Source organism: Panicum virgatum, chromosome 9K (assembly GCF_016808335.1).
Source record: "Panicum virgatum strain AP13 chromosome 9K, P.virgatum_v5, whole genome shotgun sequence".
In the NCBI taxonomy this organism is placed as follows: domain Eukaryota; kingdom Viridiplantae; phylum Streptophyta; class Magnoliopsida; order Poales; family Poaceae; genus Panicum; species Panicum virgatum.
The window spans coordinates 6,370,778-6,390,016 of record NC_053144.1 but is presented as its reverse complement, the minus strand read 5'-3'; the positions used below and the strand labels follow the sequence as shown (position 1 = coordinate 6,390,016).

At 50.4% G+C, this 19,239-nt stretch overlaps 4 protein-coding genes across 4 annotated transcripts; 1 reads left to right on the top strand and 3 right to left on the bottom strand.

Annotated features, from left to right (window-relative positions):
• Window positions 1-1,372: 1,372 nt before the first annotated feature.
• LOC120649685 (aspartate-semialdehyde dehydrogenase-like) lies at window positions 1,373-4,292 on the top strand. The gene is made up of 8 exons (XM_039926546.1): window positions 1,373-1,987; window positions 2,613-2,699; window positions 2,783-2,827; window positions 2,920-3,015; window positions 3,144-3,245; window positions 3,501-3,587; window positions 3,768-3,835; window positions 3,957-4,292. Exons 1-8 carry the CDS (start codon window positions 1,439-1,441, stop codon window positions 4,039-4,041), a joined length of 1,119 nt encoding a protein of 372 aa, XP_039782480.1. The 5' UTR covers window positions 1,373-1,438; the 3' UTR covers window positions 4,042-4,292.
• Window positions 4,293-5,514: 1,222 nt separating this feature from the next.
• LOC120649684 (peamaclein-like) lies at window positions 5,515-6,363 on the bottom strand. The gene is made up of 2 exons (XM_039926545.1): window positions 6,158-6,363; window positions 5,515-6,025 (listed from the first exon to the last, which is right to left on the bottom strand). The coding sequence occupies exons 1-2, from the start codon at window positions 6,246-6,248 to the stop codon at window positions 5,832-5,834; spliced, it is 285 nt and encodes a 94-aa protein (XP_039782479.1). The 5' UTR covers window positions 6,249-6,363; the 3' UTR covers window positions 5,515-5,831.
• Window positions 6,364-8,855: 2,492 nt separating this feature from the next.
• LOC120649683 (upstream activation factor subunit UAF30-like) lies at window positions 8,856-10,761 on the bottom strand. Its single transcript, XM_039926543.1, has 2 exons — window positions 10,343-10,761; window positions 8,856-9,258 (listed from the first exon to the last, which is right to left on the bottom strand). Exons 1-2 carry the CDS (start codon window positions 10,640-10,642, stop codon window positions 9,139-9,141), a joined length of 420 nt encoding a protein of 139 aa, XP_039782477.1. The 5' UTR covers window positions 10,643-10,761; the 3' UTR covers window positions 8,856-9,138.
• Window positions 10,762-11,233: 472 nt separating this feature from the next.
• Window positions 11,234-14,015, bottom strand: LOC120649682 (probable protein phosphatase 2C 34). Its single transcript, XM_039926542.1, has 4 exons — window positions 13,504-14,015; window positions 13,044-13,411; window positions 11,997-12,233; window positions 11,234-11,901 (listed from the first exon to the last, which is right to left on the bottom strand). The coding sequence occupies exons 1-4, from the start codon at window positions 13,760-13,762 to the stop codon at window positions 11,653-11,655; spliced, it is 1,113 nt and encodes a 370-aa protein (XP_039782476.1). The 5' UTR covers window positions 13,763-14,015; the 3' UTR covers window positions 11,234-11,652.
• Window positions 14,016-19,239: the final 5,224 nt, after the last annotated feature.

Below are 19,239 nucleotides of genomic sequence, written 5' to 3'. Positions count from 1 at the left end.
TGGACTGGGCTGCGATACTGTCCGGAAGGGCTGAGCGGAAATCCGGAAGGCCGGAAGCCCAATTAAGTAATGGTGTTAATTTTGGCCCAATGGAATTGAATGGCCTACCCACTGTTCTATTTTTTTAGAAGGAACACTACTATCTATTTGTTCTTCCTTTACCCCTTGAAATTCTAATCCCATTTGTGAAGAAAGTGTGAACAATAAAGTGTGGTGAAGTTAGTCATACACGTGGAAAAGGAGGGTGTCAACAAAGTGAATCTTGCGATAGTCATGACACTCAACCGAACACTAGGCTATAAATAAAACTGTGTAGAAATAAAGCTTTGGTGTGGTATTGGCAGGGTTTACGTTACCGACCGATCCGGTCAAACCGGCGGGGTCCGGTACCGGCATACCGGACCGGTTTGGCCGCAAACCGGTCCAAATCGGTCGAAGTCAAATTTGAATTTAAAATCCTCTGTGCAAACGGTTCGTACCGGTATACCGGCCGGTTTGACCGATTTATCGGTCGGTTTGACTGGTAACCCGCTAAATTCAATTTTTTTTTTCTTTTTTGGTTTAAATTCAAATGCCCGCAAAAGTATACTAAATGAATGTTTATATAACATGTTTTAGTCTAAATGAACCCTCCAACCCTCTTTTGTACTACTTTTACATTGTATTTGTATATTTTTGTATGCATGTTTTTTTTGTTTAACTTCAAATCCCCGCAAACTATACTAAATGAACGAATTTTTGAGAAATTTGACACCATTAGATTCGTCGCACCTTGAAGTATTTTTAGAAATTTTTTGAGAATTTTCATTTTTTTGAATTCAAATTTAAATTTTGAATTTGGACCGGTTTGATACCGGTTCCCACAGGTTTGGTTAACCATGGGTATTGGTAGGCTCAGCATTTATGTATTTTAGCTTGAGGCATTGTCATATCCATGTCATTTGGATGGTTGGAGGAGAAACCACTAACCAGAACTTACAACATGTAACATATTCACGGTGCGCAGTGTAGCGTTCTGAACTTCCATGCTTTAACCTAGCTTGGACTTTTTTTTTTTTTGAGACCAAACCTAGCTTGGGCTTGGATGTTGGATCCCACACAGCACAGCACGCCGGCAGCTACGGCAATGTGCCGCAACAGACAAAACCAGATTCACGGCGGCGGTTGCGGAGCATGGTTCTGAGAGATCCCGGCTTGGCCAGAAACAATGCAACAGCGGCAGGAAAAGATCAAGTTGGCCTTCGTCTCCGTGGGCCATCGCAACGGAAACGGGACGCGCCAGCCGCCGGCGTCCACGGATGGGGAGACGGATTGTGCGCGCCCACAAAACCCCCCACCCCATCCGGCACCCGCCTCCCTTAAAACCCTAATCAAGCTCAATCGACAGCGCCAACCCCATCACCCACCCCCACGCCTCGGCCTCTCGCGCGCCGCCACAATGCAGGCCGCCGCCGCCGTCCGCCACCCGCACCTCCTCGCGCCGTGCGCCGGCCGCCCCCGCCGCCGGCCCAGCACCGTCCGCATGGCGCTGCGCGAGGACGGGCCCTCCGTGGCCATCGTGGGCGCCACGGGCGCGGTCGGCCAGGAGTTCCTCCGCGTCATCACGGACCGGGACTTCCCCTACCGCAGCCTCCGCCTCCTGGCCAGCGAGCGCTCCGCGCGGAAGCGCCTCGCCTTCGAGGACCGCGAGTACACCGTCCAGGACCTCGCCGCGCCGGGGGCCTTCGACGGCGTCGACATCGCGCTCTTCAGCGCCGGCGGGGGCGTCAGCCGCAAGTACGGGCCCGCGGCCATCGCCAGCGGCGCCGTCGTCGTGGACAACAGCTCCGCGTTCCGGATGGACCCCGAGGTGCCGCTCGTTATCCCCGAGGTCAACCCGGAGGCCATGGCCAACGTCCGGCTGGGGCAGGGCGCGATTGTGGCGAATCCGAATTGCTCGACCATCATCTGCCTCATGGCGGCCACCCCGCTCCATCACCACGCCAAGGTACCTTTGGGCACTTTATGGGATGTCAAAAGCGTCATCTTTTCACCCTTTTGCAAAGTAACTTTGAGGCGAGGGGTGGCTGATACTGAAGAGATATGCAATCAATGCTATTTGATGGCGGAAACCAAACATTTATCTCTGGAATTTTGCTTCCTGTACCAAATAGAAGTGCTGTCTTTCACAGAATTATGCTTGGTGCGATCTTGTAGATGAATCAGTTCATCTTTTATCAGGCTTGAACATAAATATCGTATTACGATTTGGTGAAATTACTATCACTTTTTAGGTTGTTTTGTAAATAGAATCATGCACTAGCACTAGAGAAGTTTTAGCCAACAATGATGCACAGTATCCATTCTTCTGTATTTTGCAATTCTAGAATTGTGTCTCTCTGAAGAGTTTTTGTGCATTATCTAATTGATGATGTCACAACTCGTGCATTATGTGCCCAGTACCTTTGGAGTTGATGAATCATACTAATGTTTGCAGTAGGCATTACATTGGCTAGTTAGGTATACATGTGCATTGCGTGAATGCGTGAGCTACAGTATTTTTGCAACATGTATTGTTTGCTTGTTGGGTAGATTGTGCAATCAAATTAATGGCTATTTGTTGGATGTGGCAGGTGTTAAGGATGGTTGTCAGCACTTACCAAGCTGCAAGTGGTGCTGGTGCTGCAGCAATGGAAGAACTTAAACTGCAGACTAAGGAGGTACAATTTCCCCCCTTCCCTATGTTAGCCCTTCCAGCTGCATTGTTTGTTTGGTTACACACTCAGTGATCTACTTCATTTAGGTCTTGGAAGGGAAGGCACCAACATGCAACATTTTCAAACAACAGGTTGTTCATGCTTACAAATTGCACTATCCTGAAGACATCATGTTAAATTAGCTATGAACTTTTCATGCTGAATGTTTTTGTCCCTTGTGCAGTATGCTTTTAATATATTTTCGCACAATGCGCCAGTTCTTGAAAATGGGTATAATGAGGAAGAGATGAAAATGGTGAAGGAGACCAGAAAAATCTGGGTAAGTGTTTGTCTCATTAGTCTGAACTCCGGACAACTTCTATGAAGTTTGCATTATTCTCTGCCAAACTTTTCACTCGTTGTGATAGTTTGAGTTGCCTTGTGACTTTTGAGCTCCTCCATTACTAGAACGACAAGGATGTGAAAGTTACTGCGACCTGCATACGGGTTCCTGTGATGCGTGCGCACGCTGAAAGTGTCAATCTACAGTTTGAAAAGCCACTTAATGAGGTTAGTATCTGCATGCTATGTGCCAGCTGGCATTAAAAAAACATTGTTTGTAGCAGTATGTTTATTGGTATTGTACTATTCTCTTTGTCATTTTTTGCACTTAGTGGGTTATTCCTTGGGACCATATACTTGTCATCTAGGTAGGTCAGTCTATTTATGTGAATTTGAGTGTGTGAATGAAAATTAAAATGATGCTTGCTACCTGTAGTATTTGTGCACCTTCTGAACTTGTGTGCTTTGTGCATATGTATTAAGGATACTGCCAGAGAAATTCTGAGGGCTGCTCCTGGTGTTACCATTGTTGATGATCGTGCAGCTAATCGCTTCCCTACACCTCTAGAGGTAACTGGACATTGTTTTCATTGATGATATAATTTATATCTGAGGGTTTCTCGAAGAGAAGTGTATATACTATTGCTCATACTATTGCTGATCGCCCTCGTTTCATCCACAGAGGTCCAGTCTTCAGTGGAGAAATTTATGAACATAATTACTAAAGAAAAGTTACCCTGTATATTTCAGGTATCAAATAAAGATGACGTAGCAGTAGGTAGGATTCGCCAGGACTTGTCACAAGATGATAACCGAGGGTATGGATCCTGTTTAAGAATTGCGGCTATGAACTTCTGAAGTGCATTGTGAATTTGTGATACCCTACTAACATATCATATTGAATCTTTTTATTGAACCTAATCATCTACACTGTGGCAGGTTGGAGATATTTGTCTGTGGCGATCAGATTCGTAAAGGTGCTGCGCTCAATGCTGTTCAGATTGCCGAAATGCTACTGAAGTGATTATCCTTTTGTATCACTCCATGTTCCTAGTTAGTCTAGTCATTGCTGAACTGATGTACTCTGGTTAGTTTGAGCTCAATTTTGGTCGCCTATATGTAATCTATTGTGCTAGTGCAATAATTGTGAGACGGGCTTGAGTCATCTGTTGCGCACAAAAGTGCATTCGGAAGTTGGGAAATAATGGGCCATCCTTATTCAGCATCTCTATCATATCTTGTTCAGATTTTGATTCAGATTCATATAACACTCCATTGGTACTGGGTCCATTGTTAGTCTGGATTACAGGCCCCAAAACGTCCTGCTGGATTTACACTTTCTTGTGCAAGAATAGGGTCTGATGTAACCTGATCTCTAGGCAGGAAGCATCTTGTGCAGGAATATGTTCAGAGAAATATGTGCAATATGAAATGTGAGTTGGGACTAGGGAGGAATAAGTTAGGCCGCTGAACTTCTGTGGCCACCTGATGTTCGGTTGCAATAATATGAATTGATGTTGCGTGAAAGAAGTATGGGGTTCTTGCCAAATACGATGAGAGGCTTTATTTCAGCGGCTTTAGGTGGTTGTCTTATCTTATTCTGTACTACACCAATAACATGATAGATATTGATGACATTGGGAAGGTCATCTTTTCTTTCTTTATAAAATAGCTTTACAGAAGAGGTTTGTGCTCGCCTGTTGGTAACCACTCTTCACGAGGGGTTAATCGGGTTCACCTAATCTCAATAGAACTGCATTTAGCAATATAGCACTGTACTGTAGTACACTAGCGTAGTAAAAATATTGCAGCCTCTAGAAAGTTGGGTCCCATTTGGGCGCAAGTAGCAATCTTTGTGTTGCCGAAGGCAAGTAGCTACCTGCTACATGCAGGTCATTTGGTCATCCTGGCTTTATGCATCTATGCCCTGATTGTTCGGTAATAAGTTTTAGTGTGAAGTTTTTCAAAAAAAAAGTTTTACTGTGAAATGTGGTGGCCACTGGCCAGCTAGGCAGCTAGCAGACCCTTTTATACCTCTTCGACAGTAATTTGCAGGCGTTGCCTGCCATCTGTGGTGACATGTTTTTACTGCTCACGGGTAGGGGAACAATCAACGATGGATCATCCCACAAGGCCACATTTTCCGCTCCGAGCTCCCGGTGCCCAGCTGCACCGCAGCGCGCCAGTGAGCAGACTCGGCAAAGACCTCATCAACTCGAGACTTCATTGCGGCGGTTCAGCGGGGGCTGGTTCACTCTGTTGGGGAAACAAGTCGCCGACGCGTCGCGGTCAGTGAGCACTAGCATCAGGGAAGTAACTGAAGCACTGGGGTTGTTGCAGTTGCAGTGCCGACCCCATCTGCGCCACACCGACGCTCGTCGCATGCTTCAGTCATGCCGCCCTCCCTTGGAATGGGGCCAAAGCTCACACCGTCACACAATACCCGCATGCTGAAAGCACACTTGGGTAAAGAGAACTCTGTAATCAGCAAGATCTCTACTAGCATCTCATCTACTAGCTCTTAAGTCAAGGCTTTATTATCACAATACACATCATTATTACCAGCTGGCCAGTATACAACACTAATACCATCACCACATCAGCTCCGTTTCTTGCCCAACGTACATAGCAGAGCAGGCTAGCAGCGAGTGAAACCAGAAGGTTCAGGTGGGAAGCAGAGCACCCGCAGGGCACAGATCTCTCAAGGGCACAAACATATATGCACATGCATCCATGCTCATGGAGTCATGGTTAGGGTGTGTGCGAGAATGTAGCCATGTATATGGGTGCTTAGCCTATGGTGAGTGGTCATGATCATGGGCACTTGGGCCTGGTGCGGTTGCCGTGGCCGGTGGTCATGTCGCGGTAGCAGGGGCACTCGTCCTTGTGGCCGAACGTCCCGGACGGCACGCAGCCGCAGGCGGCGCAGCAGATCCCGCAGTACTTGAGGCAGTCGTCGTGCCGGCTCGCCTTGGAGCACCTCGTCGTGCACTTGCCGTCGCAGAACCCTGCCGCCGGCCGCAGCCCAACAAGAAGAGAAGAAAACTCATGTTAGGTAGCTTGCCGTCACAGAACTCCTATATATCTGCCAAGAATCTCAACAACACGCGTGAGATGGGAGCTGGCGGCGGTTACCATACCTGATCCGGCCATGGAGACACGGAGCGCGGGAGGCGCCAGGAGGAGGAAGAGGAGGAGCGCCAGGGCGGCCGTGGCCTGAAGCTTCTTCATCCTGCTTGGCCTCAGCTGCTGCAGGCACTACACTGCTGCTGCTGCTGCTTCTGTGTGAGTTTGCTGGGGCTGGGTGTTGTGGTGGTAAAGTGGTGTGTGTGGCCTGAGGTTTTGGGGCGATTTATAGGCCCGTCCTTGGCTTTTGCTCAGCGGCGGTATGGTGTAACCAGGGAGGGTAGTTGGGGCTAACAGCTGGAGCCTGGAGGAGAGGGCTCTTCGCTCTGGAGCCTCGCATGGCAAAGAGCTTTTTTACTCGTGGCCTGTGTGAGCGTGAGGCGTCAGCACAGGCCATGGATGGACCCATGTCGTGGTGTTGTACTGAGACGAGATGTGAGCTGGAATCCAAAGAGGCTGGCTGACCTTTCTTTAAGGGAAGTCACCTTGCTTGAACCTTGGTAAGGCCATGCACACCGCTCGTGTCATCGTGCGTGTAAAGGTTAGCCGGCCGAGAGTTTTAAGCTTGGCGCACTCTCGCAAGTCTCCGGCTAATGGCCAGGGAACGAGGAAAAAGTACGAGACGGTCCGGTACATACAGTAGTGTGTGTTGCCCGCTGGTCCGTGGGGATCGGCCGGAGGAGCATGTAGCATAGAAATGCGCTCGCCATTTGGGGGGACCAGAACGGGCGAGGCATCACACGCGTAGCTCATGAGTCATGAGCGTGCCAAGTGTGGAGGCGCGGCCAGTGACCAGAGATACGCGTCCGATCCCTCTCACCGATCGCGTACCTGACTTGACCCCAGTCTGGCGGCTAGCCAGCCGAGACATGCATCGGCAGGCACCGTCGTCCTCTGGATCGAAAGCAACGCCTCGTAGCTGGCTTGCTGTCTAGCTAGCACCGCATTTACCTCATCAATTCAACCAGTGACATCCAATCCACATCACTGAAGATAGCAGTTGCATTGTTGCACGTACTACAGTTTTGTACACCCGTCCACTGTACATGCGTCAACTCGCACGGTTGATCTAAAAAGTTACTGCATGCATGCCAAACCTTTTCATCAAGCTCTTATTCCACTTCTTGTCAAGAGACTCGATCGTGCTCCCACGTCTGAGCTAGCGTGGCTCGTGGGACTGCTACGGCCTTTAGCCGGGCAAGTGTAATTGGGAGGTGTCAGATCAGTGTTCTCTGTTCACCGTCCTACATTTCCTAATGACCCCCGTCAAGCTAGGCCTAGAACATTCGCGCTCGAGTCACTTACCTTAGCATGCTCGATCGCTCGCGCGCTCAATGTGGCGTGCAATGCAAATGAGTCGCGTGAAGCGGGGGCAGAGGAATGAAGGAAACCACGCGTGCGCGGTAAAAGATGAGAGCACGAGTAAAGTGAAAGGAGAGAACATGTTATCCTTACAAGACAAGTAACCACCCTATAATTTACACGCACGGTCTTACATGATGAAAGCATCTATTACTCGATCTAGTTCTATCCGCCAAAAAAAAACATCTATTACGTTGGAGTTTGGTACGCCCGGGATCAGACACGCGGAGAACAAACCGGCAGCGCGGACGCTCAGCTAGCAGACGGCCGTCCGTTCCATCCGCCGCAAACTTTCTGTCAGAACCGGCGTGCTCAGCACTAGCTCCTCCCAGGCCCCGAGCGCACGTTGCAGTCGCGGTGCGCTGGGTGCCGCTGTTGGGCGGGGCGCGCTTGGACGGCAGCGGCCGCGCACATGCGGGCGAATGCGGTGGAGGGGAGGCGGCCGGAGCGACGCCAACGGATAGGGAATCGTAGAGAGACAGGCGCGCGGGCGCGTCGGCTTTGGCGGTTCCGCGGGGCGGGATCGAGGCCGGCGGCCGCGACGACATGGCAGGGCCATGCCGGAGCTGAGCTCTCACCGTGGGAGCCGCGCGCCGCGCTGGCCGACGGCGACGTGCGACGCGGTTTCCTTCGTCCTGGCTTGATCCTTTTCGGTGGTGGGGGCGTGGGGGAGGGAGACTGGCCGGCTGGCAGGCCGCAGGCAGCGCCGAGCCGGCGGCCGACGGCTGGTGCGCGCGCGCACCAGGTTCCGGCTCGGTGAGCCACGCGCGGCTCCATAGGGTAGGATCATTTTAAAGGTGTTCGATCCGTGTACCTAGATTAGAGCAAGTTTAGTGGTAGTTTGGGAGCGGGCAGATACTGACGTGGATGAGAGGAGAGAGAGAGGGAGGCAAGCGTCTAGCAATACGCCCGCTCGGTACCGGCGGAGAGCTCCTACTGTTGCTATTAGCTGACAGAGCTGTTAGACATTAAAACTCCGCGGGGCCATCACCACATGCACAACTCACCCCTCGCTTACAGCCCCCTTCCGGCAAGCTGGATGACAGGGTGAGGTGAGGAACTGTCGTCGAGTCCGTTGCCGATCTGCCGGCCTCATTTCCGAATTCCGAGCGCCATTTGTCGAAAAACGAATTTGTCCGGGCGTCTGGATGGGCATGGGCCTGACAGAGTTGGGGCGGGATAGACCGAAGGCGGAACCTATAATGGCCCAACCTAGATCAGGCCAGCCACCAAGTAGGCTCATATATTTTAGCCCATCGGTATATTTGAGTAACTGGACCGATCTACAACTATCTCAAAAAAAAAAACAATTTGGCTGAACTGAATGCAACTTTGTGGAGAGCAGCGAAATGAGCGCAAGAGACCACAAAGCTGAAATGCACTCCGCAATTCTCAAACTCGAGAGCTTGTCAACACACGAGCTACAAGCATACGAGCTGAAGGTGTTCAGGACATAACCAGCAATTCAGATAACCACCACCATCAGGGGCACACTAACATTGTCAGCGAAGAGCTAGATGATCCTACTAAGTCGAGCTAACTAAGGGCCAACAAAAGCCAACCGACGCACTCTCTAAAAGTCTAGATCGCTAGAAACCATCTAGGGTAACTCCAACTCCATGGAAGAGGCTCCTCACTTCACAAAGTGGGGGTTGAGAAGCTTGGCGATCTCGAGGAATCCAACGCGCTCCCGCCCAGCAAACAGGGCCTTCAGCTTCTCATCACAAACGACCACCTTCTTGTCTGCAGGATCCTGTAAGCAAAGGGTGAAAGTGTTATACTACTAGCTAACATGCAAAGCTGCTGCCAAAGTGAGTGGTATCTTCCCCATGATCACAAGGCAGTACAGTGAAACTGAGAGTGCACATGGTAAACTGGATTTGATAAAGTGTGAATATGCCCAATGCATCAGTACATAACCAAGCACATCCATAAATTTTATGGGACATTTGGGCACAGGCAATATTTAATAATGAGAAAAGGAAGCTCAGGCCATTGTTCAACCCTTTTAATTAGCTCACTAACAAGTTTCACAACTTTATCATATTATGAAATCTGAAGTAAAAGAGAAGTTGGATTCTAAGCAATTCAAAACAACTGAGCACCTGTACCAGTCCAAACTCCAGATATAGAATCGGGATGACTTTTCAGACACGAAGGCAAATAGGAATTACAACAGCAATCCTGAGAACAATTATATTCACAAGAAAATTCTTTCTTTGATTCTTTCTCAAAACCAAACTAGTAGAGCATTACAATCACAAGGTCACCCACCACACACCATATCAAATGCTTCACTATATGTAAGACCACAATGCCACAAACTGCATCAGTTCTCTAAACCCAAATATCATGTATTGTGACTTAATCATAATGCCTGCCTACAGACTTCAGAATTCTAGTTAATTGGAAATGTCATGTGTAGACAGAATGATAGATCATACAGACTCCTCGTTTACTTCACCTATGAATCATCGAACAAAAACCAATCATAGTACCAAAGCATTGCTGTGCATATAGCAAGAATGCTAGTATTAGTTTGCAAGCAGAATCATAACTGATTCAGTGACTATTGTCAGAATCCCAATCGATACATCGACTATTGGCAGAATGCTAATCGATACATTGGCTCCTGGGTGCTAGCAGAATCCTACAGTGACTATTGATAGAATCCTGAACCACATCAACTAAACTGCGGTACCTTTCACTTTCCGAGTAAAATGCCACATTAGTTCCTGTTTCCAGTTATTAAGCGTATCTACTATTACGCATACAAACAAGCTACACCGACCACACTACAGATACAGGGCAAGTAAGTAAGGGTTTTGCTCGGGGACCTGGAGGTTGTGCTGCTTGATGTAGGCCCAGAGGCGCTTGAGTGCCTCGGTGCGGGGGATCTCCGGTGCGCCCACGATTGCCTGCAGCGCCGGGGAGACGGGCTTCGGCTGGGTGATGCCGGTCGCCCTTTTCTTCTTCGGGGCCGCCTCTGCCGCAGCCGTGGCCTTGGGCGAGGCGGCCGCCGCGCGCCGACGCGCCGCAAAGGAGGCGGCGGTGGGAGGGGCGGCTCGGAGGCGCGAGACCGGGGGCGCGGAGAAGGAGAGCGACGCGGCGGTCAGCATGGAGGAGGCGGCGGCCATTTGGGGCTCGGCTCTGTGGTCGGAGCTTGGTGCTTGGTCTGGGTTCGGATAATGGCGAAGGGGAACGAGTTTTTTTTTTTTTTTTGAGCAAGGGAACGAGGGTTTGGGGTTTAGAGATGGCGTTGGTCCCGTGTTTCGAAATGGCGAGGAAGCTTCTAGGCTCAGGGAATCCGAAGAGACGCCCAGTGGGAAGGTGTCCGTCTTCCTTCCCGGAAGGCGGCTTCCACGGGCAACATATTGTAACGCTGTTGCACAGACAGCATGTGCGCAACACAAGATGGAAGGCGTAATTATGCAGAGAGCGATTTGAACGCTCCGTTCTACCATACTCCTATATAGGATTTCAACGAGTCCAGGTATATCTGTCATTATCATTATAGAGCAAGTTTCTGGCAAACGGTAATGCTAGATGAAATAAGCGCATCTCATCTGCGGCAAAGAGTATATATTATCACCCTGTTCGCTGTGCTTGTGCTGGAGGCTGCTGCTGGAGTGGTGTGAGAGAAAAACACTGCTGACTGCCTAGTGGCTGCTGGAGTGGTGTGAGAGAAAAACACTGTTGGCTGGTGATGGAGCAGAACAGGGTGATTCTCATGTCTCAACCTTTTCTGAAGCAAATCTCATGTCTCAACCAAACTTCCAGATTGTAAGCAGAGCATATATTCTTTGGTCTCCACTAACCTCCAGTTCCTAATCAACTACCTCACGACGCTGCAGTATTGCAGCATTACAGATTTTTTTGAAGCCCGCTCCAGTGGACGGCTTACTGCTGGTTAAGCATAATTTGACCCCAAAAAAAAGAAACAAGAAATGCTGCGATTAACCAATTACGCTACACAATCCAAGAACAGATGATCTTCTCCAGCATCAAATCGCCATGCACACACACTATCTATGTACATCTCGAGCTCCTCCAATGGCAATGGCGCCCCAGTTCGCGCACCCTGATCTGCAACTGCAGTTCACCAGCCAGAGGATAGCCGAACACTGCCCAGCCCACTACATGGAGTTCAGCTCTTATAAGATTGTGTGTTGGATGAGTAAATGTCAACAGGGGCGCTGGTGCAGTTGCTGCTAGAATCGATGACCCTGGTGTGGCGGCGCTCACGGTGGCGGTCGAGGTAGACCACCACAACACTGATATCGTCATGGAAATGCCTCCTCACACCCCTTTCGATCGTCCTCAGGTCACGATACCTGACCTCCCTCTTTCTTGTTGCTTCCTTCAAGGCAGCCTTCACCAATCTGTTGGCTATTCCCTGCAAAAATTTGAGAAAACTTAATTAATTACACTTCAAGCTACACAAACATGGAGAAATACCTCATAATGAAATGGCCAATGATGATAACTTACAGTTCTTGGATTCTTGAAGACAATTTGCACCGCAGCATCATCACTGAGGTGCTCCCAAAGACCATCTGAAGCAAATATCAGAAATAGGTCGTTTGGATTCAGCTTGCGAACTTGAATTGATGGTTCAGCGCTAAGAGCTGGTCGCTTCAATGCAATAGGGGGACCAACTTGCCGAAACAAGGGGTCCAAACTATACTCAGGTTTCTTCAGATAAAAATCACCAATGGATCTTGTCACCTGAAAGCACAATCACCACATGTTAGCTTATGTTATTTCTCTTTTTCCACTTATTATCTGAACTTTCACATTCACCAATGTTGGCCACTTGATACTATGCTAAGTTGTAACTAAAAAGATAAGTTGATCAAACAAGGCGTACAAGTTCATTAGTTCCCAGGATATATCAAGAAGCGTATAACACAGAGAAGTAGCTCACGTCCAGAAGATGCTGCCCCAACTTCCAACCTCACAGGATGATACTGTGCTATGTACAGCAACTAAAGCCTAAAGATATTTTGCAGAATAGTGATCCCGAAATATGAAAAGTCAAAAGTCGGCCATTTCAGTGTTCTTTCTTAGAGTGGTGAGAAAAATCTTCTGTATGATCAACCAGCTCAAGTCCTAAAAACACAGAGGAAGACTTTTCCATTTCGATAGTTTCATTTCTGCAATACTGTAATCTTTAGCCCCTTTTAGTATAAATCACCAACAGCACAGCGATCTAAGAACAACACAAAGTTAGCAAATTCTCAGACTTGCTGACTGACTGAAAATCCACTAAAAATTTGAGAAGATAGCTTAAATTCCAAGTTCCAGATCCCCTTGGCTCACGCGGTCACGTGGTTTAGGCTTCTCCCATTTAGCAAAGGTAGTATAATGTTTTCATCTTGGAGTATAAATTAGGGAACTACTATATAATTTCATAACAGACCTACAATTCAACCATGTACTAGACTTCGATCGGCAAGCAGTGACCTTTTGCCCCCAAAATTGTCCCACGGGTGCACCAATCAATCAAATGAAATGGCTAATTCATCACGTTCTCACCTGAATTATCCCCTTCACTCTCCACGCCCCCCTGGTGTGCACAACGATCTGCGCGTCATCGGGGTTGAGATCGGCGAGCTCCCGCCGCACCTCCTCGGACGCCGTGTTGTGCTCGCTGGACAGCCGCTCGGCGACGGCCACCCCGCCCCCCACCACTCGACGCCCGAGCACGGCGCGGGAGTCCCCGAGGTTGGCCACGTAGAGCGTGTCACCGGAGATGGCCCCGAGCAGGCAGCACGAGCCCACGGCGGCCATCCGCGGACGCTGCTTCCACTCCTGCCTCACCTGCGTATGAAACTCCTCCTCCGTCTCGTTGAACGCCCTCCGGATCACCTCCGTGCTCATGCCCCCCTGCTCCGTCGCGAAGCCTGCCACAAGAAAAATCGCAGAATCAGCAAGGCACGATCAAAGGCAAGAAAAAAGAAGGCGGATACTAGTAGTAAACAGCAACCGAACGCACGTTGGACATGGGGGAAGAGTCGAGATCGGAGGAAACGGGAGGCGTCGGCCCCGCCGTGTCCGTCGTATACGCCGACGAGCGTGTCGGACGGGGAGGCCAGCACCTGCGCCTGGTCCTCCATGGCCAGGTTCGCCTGCGCCGCGGCCATCGAGAACTCCCCCGCCGCGTGCGGCCGCAGCTCCGTCTGCCACAGCATCCCGTCCGCCGCCGCCGCGCTCGGCGGCCAGTGGCCGCAGCACCTCGCCACCGCCCTCAACATCTCTGCTCACCAAACGTAAGACAAAATCCGATCTTTCCTCTCCACGCGCGCGCAAGACGAGTACGACTGCTTGTTCTTGGCTTCCTCCTCCCTCTCTATCCAGTACCGACTCGTGCGAGCTGGTTGGAATCTAGGAATGGGGAATTGTTCTGAGGTGGGTTAGGTTAAGTAGCAGGGCACGAGGCCTTGGTGCGGGGAAAGGGAAAGCGCGTCGGGTGAGGGTGGGGAACAGGGGAAGAGAAGGCGCGGAGTCTACGGTGGTTATCCTGTGAGGTGTCGCTTTATAGGATTGGGCGATTTGACTCGCCGTTCTTGTTTTTTTTTTTAGTTAAGCATCGCTGGCGGTTTATTTTCGGGAAATTGTTTGTTCCACACAGGTGTGCTTGGACCGGGTTTGGTGATAGGTGGATGCATCTATCGCTGTTGCGTCTGTCCTTGTAACTTCATGGCCTTTTCCGTGTGCTGACAAGGTGAAAAGATATCCTGATCCAGTTAAGAACATGGTGACTTAAAAATGTCATACCGGTGACATAGACGTACTATGTACATGCTTATTCACAAATACTCCACTAACCATTTTACTGTTCATGCAGTGAGAATTTTCATTGGCCATGGGGGGCCACAATGAAGCTCCGCCCGTGTTGGTAGCAGCGCACGATAGTTTTGGGACGAATTCAACTATGCCTAGTATTTTCTTAGAGTAAATGATGAATTCCCCACTAACAGTTGCGGACCAACAATACCAAACAAGGGAAAAAAATAAATCCCCATCAGCCACTTGCTCACAAACTCTCAGCATACACTGCAAATGTAACTATACAATGATCTGGCGATACGCCAACACGGATGGTACAGTGCGGTTGCGCGGAAATTAAACAAGGTGGGTGGTTATTGTTTTGTGATTCTAGCTGTACGTACGTAGGGAGACCGTATGGTGCCATGGTGGTAACGGTGTAATAAGCTCGTTTCATAAAAAAAAAAACGGTGTAATAAGCTCCAAAGCACGAGCAGTTTGGATGCGTATGGTTCTTCGGAAGGTGATGGCGCACCTGGACTTACGATCATGGCCGCAGCCAGGTAGCAGTGAACACACAGAAGGAATCCGAAGAGGAACTGTACGCGCAGGCGCATAGACCACGACGATTCACTCGTTCCCACGATACGCAGCGGCCGGGCGGGCTTTGCGATCCTGGCACGGCTGCAATTAAAATAAAAACCGGCCACGATCGGTCTTCCCGAAAAACCGGCGAGCGATCCCCGGGAGGCCGGGACAGCTGTGCGATAAGCGGACTTTTTTTTTACGCCGCCGGCTGATAGGCCGGTAGGCGTGTGAGTGGACGCCGAGGAGGCAGCTGCCGCGGCGGATGCTTCCAGAAATGGAAAAGCGCGAGGAAAAAGATCAGAGCTACCCCGTGACGCCGACGGGCCGGCCGGTGGTGGGGCTCCGCTCCGGCCCGGCCGCCGTTCCCGCTCGAACCGGCAGTTTCACACGCCGGGAGCTGACGCAAGGCGAGAGAGGAGCGCACGACTTGGCCGGTTGGCCCTGGATCTAGCGCAACACGTGAGGGCAGGCCAATTGTTTCGGCCGTCGTGCACCTACACCGCGTGGGGGCTGTGCGCGGTGCACGGTGTGCACCGGCGGCGCTGCCTGAATGCAGTGTCCGGCGGGGTTCGGCCGGGCTAACGAACCAGGGATCGATCACGCGGACAGCAACGGCTCCCGTCCAGAAAGTCCTAGGAGGCTAGGACTTGACAACGATCACGAGGGGTGTGCCATGCATGCATGGTGCCTACTTGTGCCCTGCCCCTGCCTGATCAGCGAGCCGTGCGTGCATTCCGTGTCACTGCCACCAGCGTCGTCGGCCAGCGGCCGCCTGCAGAGCAATCCAGTCCAGAACGATGGCGTGCAATGCCTATCTCCGATAGACGTCTCCAACGAGGCGACGACGTTCGCCGTCGCCGGCGACTTTCCGGCCCTGTCCGCCGGCTGGGTTCTTCGCCGACGCTGCGTTGACCGACACCGGCTCCTGTCCTGTAGCATGCTATACCACGTGCGGTCTTTTTTTTTTCCTTTGGGATCAATACCAAGTCCAGTCAGCAGATGGTACTGGAACCATGCATCTCCAACATGGCTAAGGGAATTGCTTTTATTTCGAAACCCATTTTTTATTGCAAAAGGAAATTGTGTCCAGGGGGAGTTCTCTATCGTCGAACGCAAACGACAAGGTGAGCCAAAAGGGTGGAAGTGGAAGCATACAAATTTCTAATCTGAGAATAGGATCAACATCTAGGGAGTGCGCAGGGTGAGTCGAAGGGGGATTTGCGAAAATGCGATTAAAGCACAGTTACATGTAGAGATTGATTTGCACATAATAAATTATTAACAAAATATTATTACGATTCACGGAAATATAAAATCAGCTTGCTAATCTGGCGCGGCAACTCTTTTTTATTTTTTTAAAACTTAAATAACACAACATGCTGCGATTAGTCTTCCAGAACCCCGTGATCCCGGAACAGCTGTGTCGAGTTGTCAGTGATAAGCGGTCTTTTCTTTTCTTTTTCACGCGCCAATAAGCTGATAGGCCGGCGGCAGATACACTCGGGCGACAGTTGTTTCGCATCGATTCTTCCAGACAAAGGTGAAGTGCAGCGGAAGCGCGACCGAGCAAAAGATCTCCGCCGACGGCAACGTCGAAGCTGACGTGCCGCGCGGCCCCGTGACGACGACGGCCATGAAGGCACATCGCCGATAGCCGGTGGATGCCGACGGCGGGCTCCAGCCGGCAGCCGCCCCCGCCCGAATCCGCTGCCGTTTCGCTTCCCGGTACCGGAAGCCTGTTTCGCATCGCCCCAGGGAAGAACACAACTTGGCCTCGGTGGCTTACCCTACTAGTAGCAGTTTTTACCCGATAACCCCGTGAGTCAGGGCAGGGCAAGTGCTTCTGCCTTCTACAGCGCGCTGACTTGCCGCGCTAGATGCGTGCGCAAGCGAGACCCGCGCGCTGAGAGGCGAGCCTGCCGCGTGGCCGCGTTCGGTGAACCCGACCGATCTCCGCAGCACGCTCTGTCTCAGGCCTGCACGGAGAGCGACCCGTTCCGACCCAGAAAGTGCTTAGAACTTGGACTAGTACTATGCTAGTTGTAGTGTGTCACGGGGAGGTGCTACCACGGCCGCCACTTGTGCCACTGCGCGAGCCGACAGGCGTCAGCGTCAGCGAGCCAGTCGCAGTAGTTCACGGTCGAGTCCAAGGAACGGCCGGGGGCCCGGTTGCCTCAAGCCCTCAACGGGAACGCACGCGCGCGCACGGGAATGATCTTTTCCCCCTTTTCTTGACACGCTTTTGCCGAAGAAAGCTGGCTGGGCTGCTACTAGTTCAGTTGCCATGGGTTGGTTGTTACGGCGAGGAGAGGAAACGGAGGCTAGCAGCCTTGTCGATCTCGATCCGAACGTGCATGCGCGTCAGTTTAGACTGTCCGCCGGGCACGCGAGCGCGTCGTTACGGGTGAAAGCAAGGGCAACGGCACGCCCCTGGGCGTGACATCCCCGGGCGCGGCCAGGGCCTGCCCGCGCACGGAAAAAATCGGTGCGCTGCGCGTCTCCGGCGAGGTAGATCGACCGGCCTGGCCGCGACGCGGCACCGGTGCCGTGCGCTCGCGACCATGCCAACTCCGGAAAAGGGGGGCTCCCACTACCTGACCGCCGGTCCACTCCACTTTGTCCGTGCGCCGTGGACTTGCGGTAGTAGAAGTTCTGGAATGATACGAACGGCTTCCGCCGGGCAGTGGTTGCGGTGCGGGCAACCTGATGCGGACAGATCGTGTCACCGTTTCATTTACCGACCGGACCGGCCAAACCGCCGGTTCCGGTACCGGTATACTAGTTTGGTTTGGTCGGAAACCGGTCGAATTCAAATTTAAATTCAAAAAACTCAGTTCAATCAGTTAGACCGGTTTATCGGCCGGTTTGACCGGTTTGAATTCAAATTCAAATTTAAAATCGCATGTGTAACCGGTTTGGAACGGTATATTGGCCGGTTTGACCGGTTTACCGGCCGGTTTGACCGGTTTACCAAGTGGGCCTTAATGGGCCGTCTTATTTTTTTTCTTTTCTTTTTTGGTTTAACTTTAAATGTCTGAAAAGTATGTTAAACGAACGAATTTTTGAGAAAATTTAACACCATTAGATTTGTCGCACCTTGAAGTATTTTTAGGAAATTTTTGGAAATTTTTCATTTTTTTGATTTCAAATTTGAATTTTGAATTTGGGCCGGTTTGGTACCGGCCCAAACCGGAACCGGACCGGTTTCCACCGGTTTTGTAAACCCTGGTCACCGGTCAGCAGGCGTTGGAACTTGGAAGCACACCCTGTGAAATTTGGACAAAAGCAGCACTCTTCGTTGTTAGGGCAGGGAACCAAGTTTCCGTGTGTGAAATTCAATCACAAACGATACGCATATACTACAGCAAGTGTGAGAGGAGCCGGTGGCTATGGCTTATCCAGGAATTTAGGGCATCTTCCATACTAGAATATTCCCAAACTACTAATGTAGTTTTCAAAGATAGTACCAGAGTGAAAACGGCGCGTAAAAATAATTAAAAAGTCGTATCAACAACGACTGTGTGCTTAAAAGAAAGAAGTCTGGGAAATAAAAAAAAACACCCTTCACTTCCAAATGTAACAGGTTAGGAGCTGTTTGGATGGGAGAGAAATTATAAAATATGAGTTATGATAGAGACTATAAAAAATGGATACTAAAGATTTGAAGGAATAATCTGGGGTATTCGAATCCCTGGATTATAGGAATCTTGATAGTCTTATCTGCTAGCTATTAGCTGGGTGAAACAAGTAAGTTTGTGAGATTTGTTGGCGTCTGCTATGTTGTTATAATTTTTTATAATCTTCACTAAAATCTGTCTGTTTGTGAGATTTTTTTTTCTAATTAGCCGATCAAACAAACGATGGCACATAGTATGTGACATTCAACAACGTCCACTAAAAAGTAGTACTTCTCGTTGGCTTTTGTGTCATCTCCCCCACCCCTATCCAATCACTCTCTAAAAATATTTTGTAAAATCAGCACGCTGTTCAAATATTCCAGAGAAGCCATCCATCTTATTTTTGTCGTCCCGCCCAATACTGTTCGTTGATACTGCACCGGCCAGATAACCACCGCTCGTGGCATGGCAACGTGGCAACAACTACATGCCCGTCTGCAACGAAAAAATGATGACACGTAACCCTACTGCTGGTAGCCTGGTATGGGCGCTGGGGACGGGGGTGCGAGACTGCAAGGTACGGTGGTGACGCCGTAACGGTGGGCACATCGCCTCCACAGGAATCAGGATGCGCAGGAGAAGAAGGGTGGACTAATGACGCAGCGAGCCACCCCAGGACCACAAGTTTGGTAGAACAACACAGAGGAGCTCGGCGAAAAAGAAAAAGAAAATCGAATTAGCGCCGATCGTGAAACGTA